At 40.3% G+C, this 15433-nt stretch overlaps 1 protein-coding gene across 1 annotated transcript in view; it reads left to right on the forward strand.

Annotated features, from left to right (window-relative positions):
* The window catches only part of pitpnm3 (PITPNM family member 3), a 451795-nt gene that overhangs the window by 30637 nt on the left and 405725 nt on the right, over positions 1-15433 (forward strand). Inside the window, exon 3 of the mRNA XM_059973272.1 lies at positions 6893-7000. Coding sequence (XP_059829255.1) covers positions 6893-7000 — 108 coding nt within the window. The remainder of the gene's footprint in view (positions 1-6892; positions 7001-15433) is intronic.

Raw genomic sequence — 15433 nt, forward strand, 5'->3', positions numbered from 1 at the left:
TGTTTACCAGGATGCTGTCTGGACCATATAATGAGAGACTGGACAAAGTTGGGTTGCTTTCTCAATAGCAGTGCAGACTGAGGGGTGATTATGAGAGGGATTAATCGAGTATCTTTTTCCCTCAGTTAAAATATCTAATAGCAGAAGGCATGCATTTAAGGTGAGGGAGTAAGTTCAAAGGAGACGTATGGGGCAATTTTTTCACGGAGAGTCGTGGGTGTCCAGAGGTGGTATTGGAGGCAAATATCACCGAGATTAATCAGAATCCAGGTTTAATATCACTAGCATATGCATAGCATGAAATTTGTTGCTTTGTGGCAGCAGTGCATTGCAATAATAATAATTACAAAATACAGTAAGAAATATGTTAATGTCCATTAAGAAATCTGGTGGTGGAGGGGGAGAAGCTGTTCCAGTGTCTTCCGGCTCCTGTATCTTCTTGATGGTAGCAACGAGAAGCAGACATGCCCTTGGTCATGGGGTCTGTAATGATGGCTACCACCTTTTTGAGGTTTTTTTGAAGGTGCCCTAGATGCTGGGGAGGTTAGTGCCCGTGATGGAACTGCTGAGTTCACAACTTATTGCAGCTTTATCCAATCCTGTGCAGTGGCCGCTCCATAAAAGACGGAGATACAACCAGACAGAATGCTCTCAATGGTAGATCTGTTAGAATTTGTGAGTATCTTTGGTGGCATATCATTTCTCCTCAAACTCCTAGTGAAATATAGATGCTGTCATGCTTTCTTTGTAATTGCATCAATATATTGGGCTCCCAGATAGACACTTGAATATGTGGGAAGTGGAGGGGTGTGTCTAATGTGTAGACAAAAGAAATAAGTTTAATTGGCTATTTGATTACTGATTTAATTAGTTCAGTACAACATTACTGGGCCATAGGGCCTGTTTCTGGGCTGTTCTGTTTACTGGTTTGACTGTAGTTATTGAATGTCATGGATGATGTCAATTAGATTTCTGTTGGAAGACTTTGTGGTGTTAAACCCTTTTAAACAAAAGAAGGTTATCTACGGTGATTCAGGAAAACTGGAGCATAGCATTTGGCAAAACCATATGTGATAAAAGTAACATATTTTGGTTGCTAAGGATCAGTAAGAAATTGCATTCCATTCACAAACAACTGAGCCTTTCTGATGCCCCTGTGTCTATTCTCTAATGTGATTTTATCTTTCAACACCCAGTTATTGCAGAGTGCAATGGTTTTGTGTACTGAGGAACAGTGTGAGTAGTATTTTAATTGCACCATGAAAAACTGAAACTTGTCTTTCATTTTGCAAAATTGTTAAATTGGCAAGCATGTTGAAGCAGGGGATGAACTATACTATTGGGTTTGATTAGCATAGTAGCATTATAGGTTCCTTCCCATTCAAAGAGTATTTTTGAACTGTAGCTTGTGATATTCATGTTGAACATTGATGAACATTTAAAATAGGAAAATAAGAAATTAATAAGTTTTAGAGAAAAAAAGGTATGCAAAGCTGATAGACTGCTGTTTTCACTGATAAGAAGGCACTATTAGCAATTTCACTTTCTTTAAAAAACATTTGCTTCATATTTACAGCCTTATTTTTGCTAATGGATTTTTCAATTGAGGTTACCATGGCAACTGTCAAATAACTTTTCCCTACTGTACTATATCTAAAATGAAATAATTTATTTGATTGGGGTATTTCCTTCAAGTTCTATGACTTTTCCATACCAAATTACAAAGCTTTGGGGCGAGAAATTAGCTTGAATTGAACCAATGAAGAGATTTATTTAAAGACAGCCTTAACTCTCTAAGAGCATATGACATAGGAGCGGAATTAGGCTGGTAGGCCCAATGCATTGCTCTGCCATTCCATCATGGCCAATTATTATCCCTCTCAAAGCCATTCTCCTAAGTTCTCAATGTAACTTTTGATGCTCATACTATTCAAGAACCTAGTAATCCCTGCTTTAAGTATACACAATGACGACTTCCACAGCCTTCTGAAGCAGTGAATTCCACAGGATCACCACCCTCCAGGTAAAGGAATTCTTCCCCATCTTTGTTCTATGGGATGTCCTTGTATCCTGAGACTATGCCCTCTGATCCCAGTCTCCCCTTCTATAGGAAGAATTCTCTGAATGTCCACTCTATTTAGGCCTCTAAACATTTGAGAGGTTTCAGTGAGATTTCCCCTCTTATCCTTCTAAACTCCAGTGCATAGAGGCACAGAGCCATCAATTGTTAACCCTTTCATTTCTGCCATCATTCTCGGGAGCTTCTTCCGGACCATTTCCAATGCCAGCATATCCTTTCTTTGATTAAGGGCCCAAATCCACTCACAATATTCTTAAGAGCAGTCTGATCAATGCCTCAACATTACATCCTTGCTTTTATATTTTACTCCTCTTGAAATGAATGATAACATTGCATTTACCTTCCTTATATTTGCATTTGCTCCCTGTTTAGAAAATACGCTATGCCTTTATCCTTTCTATCAAAATGCATGACCATATCCTTCCTTACACTATATTCCATCCGCCACTTCTTTGCTCATTCTCTTTATCTGTTTAATTCCCAAGGCAACCTCCTTGTTTCCTCAACACTACCTGCTCCTCCACCTACACTTGGTCATGCCATCAATTCCATCATCCAAGTCATTGATAAATGACGTGAAAAGAAGCGGTCCCAACAATGGCCCCTGTGGAATACCACTAGTCACCATCAGCTAACCAGAAAAGGCCCCATTTATTCCCACTTGTTGACACCTGCCATTCAGCTAATCTTCAGCCCATGGTAATATCTTTCCTGTAATACTATGAACTCATCTTGTTGTGCAGCCTCATGTGCAGTACCTTGTGAAAGACCTTCTAAAAATTGAAATAAGCAATATCCACTGACTCTCCTTTGTCTGCCCTGTCTGTTTCTTTCTACAAAGAATTCCAACAAATTTGTCAGGAAAGGTTTTCCCTTAAGGAACCCATGCTGACTTCAGCCTATTTTATCATGTACCCCAAGGTACCCTGAAACCTCATCCTTAATAATGGACTCCAACTTCATCACAACTACTGAAGTCAGGCTAACTGATCTATAAATTCCTGCTTTTTTCCCTTCCTCCTTTCTTAAAGAAGCACACTATGTTTTTTGTTTTTGTTTTTGCGGCTGGTTGCTTGAAAACAACCTTGAGGCCTTGCCTGGGTAGTCAGTCCTTGATGACTGGCAAAGGGAGAGTAGCCCTTAAGTGTCCAAACTTAAAGCCTGGCTTATGTAATGACCTGATGGCTGTTTCTCTAGTTCAGGGGTTCCCAACCTTCTTATGCCATGGACCCCTAACTGAGGGGGGTCCATGGACCACAGTTTGGGAACCCTTGCTTGAGTTAAAATAATTATAAGAGGAATATTAAGTGAAATAAACAAAAATAATCAAAAACAATCATAACAGCTTCTTAATCTTAGTTTCTTATTGCAAAGTGTGAGTCCCAGGCAAATGAATGGCACTTTTCTTCCATAGCTGCCTTAAAGCTGCAGAATGAGATGTAAGGTGTATCTGACTAAGAAGGGTTAGGGTCACTTCTGGACTCAATGGCAGAGTCAATTTGTAGAGTGAGAAGTTAGATGCCTCTGCTTAATAACACTTCCAGTAATTCACAGTGTGCAGACATTGGGCACAAGCTGTTCTGTGGGAAGTCATCACCAGTGATTCTCTCAGAAACTTGCTCCTGGTGCCAACTTAGCATGCTCACAACTTACTAATTCTAACTGGTATATCTTTGGAATGCGGGAATAAACCAGAGTACCAGCAGGAAAGCCATGTGGTCACAGGGAGAATGCCCAAACTCCTTCCCAGCAGCAGGAATTGAATCACAACCTTACAACTGGCTCTGTAGTGATGTTACATTAACTGTACATGGTCACGGAGGTATGTGCAAACTTCACACAGACAGCACAGGACAGAATTGAAATTCTGTTGATGGAGCTGTGAGACAGCTGCACTACCCATGTGATGGATATTCGCTTCTTGAGCCGGGGGCCCTCTTGTTTTTGCCAGGCTTAGTTTTCCATTGGGTAGATGGAGCTCATCGGCCTGGGAAGGCAGTCCATCTAAGAGAGGGAAACTCTGATTTCAAACCTCTGCTGCCTTGCAGCCATACCCACTCATGGGAAAGGCTTCAGGAGTAAACCCTGAGGACAAATCCGGAGCTGGAGACCCTAAGGCAGTCCGACGTTGCCTTCAACCTCGTTCTGGCAACTCCTGCGATGACACTGGTGCCAAGCTGTATTGGCTCTTGCCCTTCCCTTGGACAACATCAGTAGCATGAAGAGAGGAGACTCGCTGCTTGGGCAACTGCAGGTCTTCCATACAACCTTGTCCAGGCCTGCGCCCTGGAGAGGGTGACTGAAGCAAGACTTTCCAGGCGCAGATCCATGGTCTCGCGAGACAAACAGATGCCATCCAGTTTGCTAAGCACAGCAGATACCACATGTAAAGATCAAACAGTTGTATGTTAAACTGCCAACTAATATTTATTGTTTAGCTTCTGGTCTTAAGCGGGAGCCAGTCTTCAGTTACTAATGCAAAATGGCAAGCAGCGATCAGCTTGAATATGAAAACTCAGCTTTGCAAACAACCTCTGTCTTATTGCTGCTCAAGTGGTGCAGTACAAGACAATAGATTATTTATTTGGGCTTGTTTCAAAGTAGACAATGCTGAACAAGTTGTTTAATTCAAGTAAGCTTGTAGATCATATGAGACAATCACTTAGCATATTAGTAGCTGGGAAGTTCGTATACTTGTGGAATCAGCTTCACAGCATTAATTGTGGATAGATGGGATCTGTGTCTCTAAGAAGCTTTCAACTGTTTCTGTGAAGAGGGTAGCTGAGGAAATATCACATGTGTGTGAAGTTACCTACATGGCAAAGAAGCTGTATAAATAAAGGGAATAGTTCAAGCTAATCAGGAATGGGGTAAAGAACATCAAGAAGCATGAAAGAAACATGGGATGAGCTAGGGTTCTTCCTTCTGCCTTCAATTTCAGTGATGGATGAATGGTTCATCTGCTTCATTGGTATGCCCTTTTAGCTTATCGGAGTTTTACCACTGTTTTGGAAATACTTTGTGTGTGTTAAAAATGGTTTGCACTTAGGAAGTCTTTTATAAGATAGAATTCCTTTTTGAGTTTTAAATGTGTTTTAAGAACTTGTTTTGGATTTAAATGTGTATCACTGAAAATAAATGAACTGTGTTTTAAACTACTTTATTAGCTGGAAGTATCTTCTCCATGGTAGAGTGGGAAGGGACAGCTAAACTCACTGAGGAGAATAAACAAGGAAGTGAAGTAGTTTTTGAAGTTTGGGTAGTTGTAGTATAACCTCACTTAAGTGGGGGTACTCATGACTATTTATATCAGATAATGCTTAAGGTGTTGGTTTGAATTTAGGATGTCACAGTTAGCAAACCCAATACCATCACAGCCACTGCACCACTGTACCACCCATTGTCCAAGGGGTATGTTTACCAGCAATCTTGTGACTTATAAGAATTTGTATAAAAACCTGAAGTTAGGACAAAATTTATCAGTACCTTCCACACCACTCTTTGTAGACATTGGCAGCTAAACCTATTTTACAATTGTAATTTATAATTATACCAGCTACCAGAAGAAGTCAACAATATTGAACAGAATTGATATTTTGAGTACTAGAATTTGAAAGCAGTTCTGCAACGCTTCATAGAGGGGGAAGAGCATGACAAGGCACAGAAGAAATCATCCCATCCATTGCAACCAAAAATGACCACAGTTATGATGACTACTTGTACCACTGGACAGTCTTCTGAGGGGAAGAGAGTGGAACTGCCTCGGTGCGACAGCTTTACCACTTTGAAAAACTCTTCCATACAGGTTTCTTTGTTGAGATGGAGAGTAATCAATTAATCAATCAGAATTAAGGATGGAAGAAAGTAGGAGAAACAAGTTCCAAAATAGTCGCATGGCAATCAAATCTGTGTGGCACAATGATGGATTTTTACCATCTGCCTGTGTTGCATACTCACTGGATGGATGCTCCAGTGCACTTGCACCCCTACTAGTGGTGTCTGTGATAACTGACTATCACAGTGGGCACTGTTGTGGAACTGAAATGGTATACCTGCCAACCAAAGCAAAAGGTCTCAGATTCTCATTTTATTTCCCTCAGCACATTTATAGCAATGGCAACAGTTCTCTTGGCTGGCAGGAGAGCTTCAGACAGCAATTGCAACATAGAAGTTCTTGTAGTCTAGTATATCTCTGAACATTGTTCGATAGCTTTATTTCTCTAAACAATTTCTGAATGATTCGCACACAGCTTTTGAGCTTGAGTTTGTTTTCGAATCATTTACGTTTGCTGTAACATTTCTGGTGTTAGAGGTAATAAGCTTATGGGTTGAGTATAATTAGGACCTATGAAGTAAGTGATAAAATGTTGCTGTGCAACCATCTGCTGATGTCATTTGTCAGTGAACATATGAAGACGACAAGCTGCCAGCATTTTACAAAACAACTAGGGTGTTTGCTCAAAAACCACATTAGGATTAAAAGTTTATATGCTTTGAATGGCATTGTGTTGTATGTTTATTATATTTAACCATAATTATGTGAAGGCCTTCAGAATAATTTTAAATTCACTTGTTAAAATGTATTGAGCTTCAGCAGGAGCTCTTATGCCAGACACTGGATCAGTAATGGGCACTTGCAAATATTCTAAAAATTCTCATGCATTTTGACTTAATGAATATTTGAATATTTTAAACAGGGAATTAAACCTGTACAATTGAATTTTATTACTGAATCACAGTTCCAAGGTAGAAATGAATGGCATTTACAGAGTATGAGTAACAGTTTGTGTTGCAACTTTCATCTATTTGCAGATGAGGTGATGGAAGGTAAAAATGCTCTTCTGCTAGGGATGAGCACATGGAACTCAAATGATCTGGTGGAACAGATTGAGACAATAGGGAAGTTGGATGATGGCCAAGGTAAGAATGACTTGTTGAGAATCTGCATACATCATCTCTGCAATGCTGTCCAGTTGCTGAATCACAGCTAACTTCGGGTTTTAGATTATTTAGTTTCATTTTGTTTGTATGTGTATTTTTGCTTTACTTGTTAACTATGGATTTGTAACATTTGAGCAGGAAGTGGCAATTGAATGGTTCTAATCACCGGCAGTCAATAGACAATAGGTGCAGAAGTAGACCATTCGGCCCCTCGAGTCTGCACCGCCATTCTGAGATCATGGCTGATCATTCACTATCAATACTCAGTCCCTGCCTTGTCCCCATATCCCTTGATTCCCCTATCCATCAGATATCTATCTAGCTCCTTCTTGAAAGCATCCAGAGAATTGGCCTCCACCGTCTTCCGAGGCAGTGCATTCCACACCTCCACAACTCTCTGGGAGAAGAAGCTCTTCCTCAACTCTGTTTTAAATAACTGACCTCTTATTCTCAATCCATGCCCTCTGGTACTGGACTCTCCCAACATCTGGAACATATTTCCTGCCTCAATCCTATCAAATCCTTTAATTATCTTAAACGTTTCAATCAGATCCCCTCTCAATCTCCTCAATTCCAGTGTGTACAAGCCCAATCTCTCCAATCTCTCTGCTTAAGACAGCCCTGCCATCTCAGGAATCAACCTAGTGAATCTACGCTGCACTTCCTCAATTGTCAGAATGTCCTTCCTTAAACCTAGAGACCAAAACTGTACACAATATTCCAGGTGTGGTCTCACCAGGGCCCTGTACAAATGCAAAAGGACATCCTTGCTCTTGTACTCAATTCCCCTTGTAATAAAGGCCAACATTCCATTTGCCCTCTTCACTGCCTGTTGCACTTGCTCATTCACCTTCATTGACTGGTGAACTAGGACTCCTAGGTCTCTTTGCATTTCTCCTTTACCTAACTCTACACCATTCAGACAATACTCTGCCCTCTTGTTCCTGCTTCCAAAGTGGATAACTTAACATTTATTCACATTGAATGACATCTGCCAAGTATCTGCCCACTCACCCAGCCTATCCAAGTCTCCCTGTATTCTCCTAACGTCCTCTTCGCATGTCACACTGCCACCCAGTTTAGTATCGTCAGCAAACTTGCTGATATAGTCTTCAATGCCCTCATCTAAATCATTGACATAAATCGTAAAGAGCTGTGGTCCCAATACAGAGCCCTGTGGTACCCCACTAGTCACCTCCAGCCAGTCCGAGAAACACCCATTCACTGCTACCCTTTGCTTTCTATCTGCCAACCAGTTTTCTATCCATGTTGAAACCCTGCCCCCAATGCCATGAGCTCTGATTTTACTCACCATTCTCCTATGTGGCACCTTATCGAATGCCTTCTGAAAATCTAGGTACACTACATCCACTGGCTTACCCTCGTCTAACATCCTTGTTACACCCTCAAAAAACTCCAACAGATTAGTCAAGCATGATTTGCCCTTGGTAAATCCATGCTGGCTTGGCCTAATCCTATTACTGCCATCAAGATATGCCACTATTTCATCCTTAATAATGGACTCAAGCATCTTCCCCATGACTGACGTTAGGCTAACAGGGCGATAGTTCTCCGTTTTCTCCTTCCCTCCCTTCTTGAAAAGTGGGATAACATTAGCCACTCTCCAATCTTCAGGAACTGATCCTGAATCTAAGGAACATTGGAAAATGATCACCAATGCATCCACAATTTCCTGAGCCACCTCTTTTAGAACCATCGGATGCAGATCATCTGGACCCGGGGATTTATTAGCCTTCAGTCCTATCAGTCTACTCATCACAGTTTCTTTCCTAATGTCAATCTGTTTCAATTCCTCTGATATCTTATGACCCTGGCCCATCCATACATCTGGGAGATTCAGAGGATGTGCCGTAATTGTGGTGCTGGGAGCAAAAGCCCGGTTTTGCATAACATCCATTTTAGACTGAACCTTGATAGACTTTTCTTGTTGTGGAATGCAATTTAGAAACCTAAATACAATTAATCAAGAATTGACATCATAATTCAAACCAATTAGGAAATGATATGACAGGCAGCAGTCATATAATTGTGCATAAAGATCTTATTCTAAGGTGTATACATGCCATTGGTAATTTAAATGTGAATTACCATGAAAGAATATAAATTTAATAGCAAAGTACTGACATCAAAAGGTGAAAATATTGTGGTGTTTTACAATGGAACATGTGTCAATAGCAGGAAGGTTTTGTAGTGGGATAATAACATCATAAATGTAAGAAATGGAAGAAAACCATTTGGTTCACTATAACTCTCCAGCCTAATTTTGTGTGTGTGTGTGTGTGTGTGTGGTGAATTAAAGTAAGCGTAACTAGAGCAATGGAGTTAATAAAAGGAATCTTATGTTCTTCTTGTCTTTGTGTAATTTAACTAAAAAGCATTAGGTACAAGTTTCTGAAATCACAAACAGAGCCAACCAAAAGATACCTAGCAACTAGAGAGTAGATTTTAAATTCAATGATCGAAAATCTTAGTCTCACTAAATGACCATGTTGGGAAAGTATGAGAAACAAAAGATGTTAGATCTGAAATCCATTCAATTGTATAGAGTCTGTATTTTTATTGATGAGTTTGTAAAATGTTCTGGTTGAAGTATGGGGAATCTGCTTCGCCTTTGGTACTTGGCAAGTATTCTGACTGAAATTCTATTTTGCTTCAAAATACTTTATAGTCATGATCTATTGCATGTTTTTATAACCCCATCACTGAATTCTAAGAGCTAATTCTCCATTTCTAAACACTTCAAGAAAACTAGCTGAAGCTAAATTGCATATAGCTAACCAAGACCTCTTGAAATGTTGAAGCATTGGAATTTTTTTTGGCATGTAGTTATACAACTTAAGGTGACTTACAAAGACTACATAATGGAGAAAACAGGGTAGACAATACACAGCTTAATTACTCAGTTCAAACACTGAGCCGTCAAGAAACCTACAAAGCAGCCATTATATCACTTTTACAGTAGCAGTTCCTTGTGCTATTGTTAGTCTTGGCAGGAATGGATTTTCACCCATACACAGACGAAAATAATCTTCATTGTTAAAAAATGGTATTCATTAATCTGCACTCTTGTAACAACAAAACAGATTGTATTTTCCAGTGATTATTTTCTTTGAATATGATGTTATTGCCAAATAAACATGAATTAAAACAGGCAATATCTATTGATTGATGTATTTGTATTTTTTTACATTCAGACGGCTTCTAATGATTTACTGTCTTTCATAATTTGCCTCCACACTTCTAAGCTTGTGTAATCATGAAAATCCAAACCAATAATAATTGAAATAAGTACCTAAAAATAATACTCAATTTTATCTGCTGAAATTGTTTCTTTCCAAATAAAAAGCTTTGAATTATGCCAATCTTAGCTGCTGTCCACAGAGAGGCTGAATCCTGGAGCAGCATTTCTGAGCTTTGCTACGGTTCATTGCCGACTTAACGCGACAAGTCACCTGTTGCTGCATCATTGTTAATTTACTAAAGTAGAGTTTCAAAGAAAGAATTAAATTACGGTACATTGTACTGTTGCTGGCTTCACAGAAAGTACTTCTGTTACTGATTACCACATGATTGTCTTTGTTCTTCGTTCTCCAAAATCTCCTCTTTTCAGTCATTTAGATGAGACTTAATTTGTTACCCTGGTAGAATGAGATGTTTGCAACTTTACAAATGGAGATGTATTTGGAACTTGAGCTGGTAATGATTCACCTAGTGTGTTTGGACACCACTTGGCACAGGTCAGCTAACCACTTCTTATCCTTGGCAGCAATTTAAATGAGCTACTTTAAATTTCCCATTGTTTGAAAAGCTATTGCATAATTTGCCAAGACTTCCTGGAAAAAAAGGGATTTGATTCAACTGTTTCAATTTGGCTGGGGAAGATGGATGAGTAATGGCCCTTGGGCTCAAGCAGTGAGTCTCTCGGGACTGAGATGAAGACAATTGTCTCAGGCTTATTTTCAAGGAGATTTCGTAACCCACAGACAGTAGTTTCCTCTATGATACCGCTTGAAATCTATTGAAAGAATAGGGTAACAGGTATAAAGAATTGTAATTACATAGCCATAAATTTCACTTTTCCCTCTCAAATCTGTATCCCAGAGGTTCCCAACATATTTCCACAGTCCCCTTGCTTAATGGTATTGAAAAGAAGTCATTAGAAAGATTAGCAACAGCTTTTCTATCCCCACTACAGCAGGGAAATCAGAGAGTGTGTGTGTGTGTGTGTGTGTGTGTGTGTGTGTGTGTGTGTGTGTGTGTGTGTGTGTGCATGGGTGTGTGTGCGCGTGCACTAACCAGTTCAGGTCAGCAGACAGAAAGGGAGAGATGGTGGTGGACACTGGAAAGCCAGTAACATACTTCCTTTGTGATGGTATTGGGTTTCCTGTCCGTGACGTTCTGAACTCCAATGAAGGTCTTAAGCCATATCCAATGTATATAGCAATGGGGTCCCCTTAGTAAAGGGAGGTTATATTGTAGCCATCTAACCTTCAAAGGCTAGATCACTTCTCTGTTTATCCTTCATGGGAAGTTTAGCTGCCCATGCCCAGTATTTGAGTGGTGTGTTCCCCTTGCCGACCAGAGAGGAGATACTTCCAGCTAACAAAGGAGTTTAAACACAGTTTATTTATTTTTAGTGATGCGCATTTACATTTAGGTAAAATTCTGAAAACATTTAGAACTGACAGAGGATTTCTGTCTTGTAAAATATGTCCAAATTGCAAATGATTTCCAAAACACAGGCACAATTCTTATTAGCTAAAAAGACATACCAATGAGTTGCAGATAAGCAAGGCATTCATTGCAGAACTTGAAGGCAGAGATATGGATTCTAGTCATCCCATCTGTCTGTCAATCTTCTTGTTGTTCCTTGACCATTTCTAACAAGCCAGACTGCTCTCTGATATTTATACCATTTTTCTTGTTACTTGGTGGCTTCACACAGATAGTCTAAAGATTTCTGGAGACAGAAATCCCATACACACAACTTCAGTGCTGTGAGGGCTGACTTTCTGAGTACACAATTTCTGAACTATTGATAGATCAGCTATGATGTGCCAGATGATAGTATCAGTCTGATCTGCAAACTTCCTTGAACTAAAAAACTTTAGGCAATTTTGTCTGGTTTGATACAAGCCCAGTTAACTTAACCCCATTGTTTTACACTGCATCTCCTGAGAAGTCAGCACTGTGCTACGGGCAAACAGCTGCTACTCTATAGATAGCGCTTTGTTTGCAAAGGTCTCTTTTTCACTTCGGACTGATTACTGCTTGTAATTTACTTTTAAGAACTGGAGACAGGTCCTTGTTTATAACAAAAAGCTGAACAAAGAGTATTGGTTGGACATTACTCAAAAACAACTCTTTGCTTTCTGGAAGTGCCAACTGCGCTTAGCAATAAAGGTTCCCTGGTCCAGGATGATGAATATCCATCGCAACCTTTGGCCTTTCTATGAAGGAAGATGTCACAATTTTCTGTGCCTGTTCCCTGCAGAATAAATATAAACAATAAATTGCCTAGGTTGCTAATACTGGGACACTTTTGTAGTGGCATCACTCTTTTCCTCTGGTGTCATGGCAGATGGTCAGATGGTCAGAATGGGAGGTGGGGGATGTTGCAATGAACCAGACACCTGTTAACAGGTAAACTGCAGGATCTTACTTGTGACCTGATTTGTCATTGAAGTTCCTGGTGCTCAACTATACTGAAACTCAACAGTATATAATTATTCTTTGCCTCTTCTGCAAAGGATCTCATTCAGCTCTAACCATAAAAATTGGAACTGTCGTCTGACAGTCCAATATAATTTGACTTTTTTTTTACATTTGAAGTCCTATCCTTCCTGGAAACTTCATGTTCTAAAAGACTGGATTTGATATTCTTCAACTGTTAGAACAGATATATATTCTGTTTTCTTGGGACTTTCACCAGTCCGCTCTGCTCTTGGCCAAGGCTTTTCAGTTTCAGCAGATCAAAGCGCTCCGGCTACTGGATGGAAGCTCATATTCCCAGTATTCTTGTTCAGACCCCTTCACAATCCACATGTATCCTCATTGCAGAAACCAAAGTCCAATCTCTGAAGTAGGAGTGGTTTTCTCTACTCTAAAACTTGTAGTCTTTTAATGAGCAAATACAAAAATGCAGACTTTGAATAAAAGATTTATAATAAGTATTGAACAGATCACTGTAGTTTAATGCAAGATTATTGCTGTAATTTTTCTTCTTACTCCTATAGTACCCAGGCAGCACCTTTCACAAAAGATGGCCTGTAGCATAATTAATGTATTAAATTCCACAAATGCATTTCACGAATCCTTTGTGATCATAACAATGAAGTGGGGCAATTGAGTTTCAAATGGCTCTTGTGTTCAGCCCTCTAGACTTGTTTCAACTTTCTAAACTGTAAAATAGACTTTGGAAACAAATGTCTGTCATCTGACACAATAGAACCTTTGTCATCCTCAGATCTAAGTACTTGCATATATCAGTGTTGCTGTGCATTGCCCAAGATGGTAGAGGCAACAGGTCTTTCATTTCAAGTTGAAAGTTCAAAGTTCAAAGGAAATTTATTATCAAAGCATGTGCATGTCATCTGAGATTCATTTGCTTGCAGATATGAAGAAACACAATTAAATCACTGAAAAATTACACATGAACAAAAGCAGACAAACTACCAATGTGCAGAAGAAGACAACCTGAGCAAATACAGAATGAAAAACAAATAAGCATAATAAGTATATCACAGAAAGTGCTGGTGGAACACAGCAGGCCAGGTAGCATCTATAGGAGGAAACACTGTCTACGTTTCGGGCTGAGACCCTTTGTCTGGACTAACTGAAAGAAAAGATAGTAAGAGATTTCAAAGTAGGTGGGGTGGGGGAAATCCAAAATGATAGAAGACAGGAGGGAGTGGGGGGGGGGGAAGTGAAGCTAAGAGCTGGAAAGGTGATTGGCAAAAGGGATACAGAGCTGGAGAAGGGAAAAGATCATGGGACAGGAGGCCTAGGGAGAAAGAAAGGGGGACGGGAGCACCAGAGGGAAATGGAGAACAGGCAAAGAGTGATGGGCAGAGAGAGAAGAAAAAAGGAGGGGGAAATAAGTAAATCAGGGATGGGATAAGAAGGGGAGGAGGGGCATTAACGGAAGTTAGAGAAAACAATGTTCATGCCATTAGGATGGAGGCTACTGTTACATATTCAGGCAACAATAAATATGAGTTCGGCAAGGGTTTGGTATAACAAACAACACGTTTCTTAAACACAGAAAACAAACCCCCCCAAAAGAAAACAAACACCAACGTAACCGGAAACAGCTGCTGAGCGGCAGCCCAAACAGTTCTTAAAGCGATATTACAAAAACAGTTCTTTAAAGTGGTATTGCCAAAAGTTGGATATGCTCACAGTCCATTTAAAAGGAGAGACTTTATAGGACGATTTAGGTTCTCTTTCACGTCGCTTGCTTCGATCCCCGACGTTGAACTTCCCACGAAGAATTTACGAAACGAAACGGCTTAAAGGCACTGACCTTTCCTTCTTCACTACCTTCAATCCTTTCTGGTTAATCCCAGGGATTAACACGAAGATAGTCAACAAAATCCTTCCAAATAAGGATCAAACAAAGGTCGCCCCCATTTCACCGTAGAAAGCAATTCTCCTCGATCTTTAACTTCCGAACTTCGATCTTCACTCTCCACTAATTTTGAACTAGCAGAATCGTAAAGAACCTGCTGGCAATGACCTCTTAAACTTTAGGCATTAAATAAAACTTCATCTTTCAACTAAACTGCATCATCACATTAAATCACGCAGTGGCATGAAGTCAACCTGGTAAATCCAGCCACGAACTGCCCCTCCTCACAAGGTGGGGTCTACCTTTTATAACCTGTAAAAAAAACCTGTCACATGATCTCTACTGGCGTGAAAATGACGTCACTCCACCATCACAAGACCATCACCTCAAGTCCAGTATAGCTTCAACCCCAGTCACGTGACAAGGGCACCACTGTCATGTGTCACGAGTACGTAACACTACCCAGCCGGTATATAAGGTGTTGTTTTTCCAACCTGAGTGTGGCTTCATCTTGACAGCAGAGGAGGCCATGGATAGACTTATCAGAATGGGAATGGGATGTGGAATTAAAATGTCTGGCCACTGGGAGATCCTGCTTTCTCTGGCAGACAGAGTGTAGGTGTTCAGCGAAACGGTCTCACCAATATATAAAAGGCCACACCAGGAGCACCGGACGCAGTATATCACAGCAGCTGACTCACAGGTGAAGTGTCGCCTCACCTGGAAGGACTGTCTGGGGCCCTGAATGGTGGTGAGGGAGGAAGTGTAAGGGCAGGTGTAGCACTTGTTCCACTTGCAAGGATAAGTGCCAGGAGGGAGAT

This window comes from Hypanus sabinus, chromosome 6 (assembly GCF_030144855.1).
Source record: "Hypanus sabinus isolate sHypSab1 chromosome 6, sHypSab1.hap1, whole genome shotgun sequence".
NCBI lineage: Eukaryota > Metazoa > Chordata > Chondrichthyes > Myliobatiformes > Dasyatidae > Hypanus > Hypanus sabinus.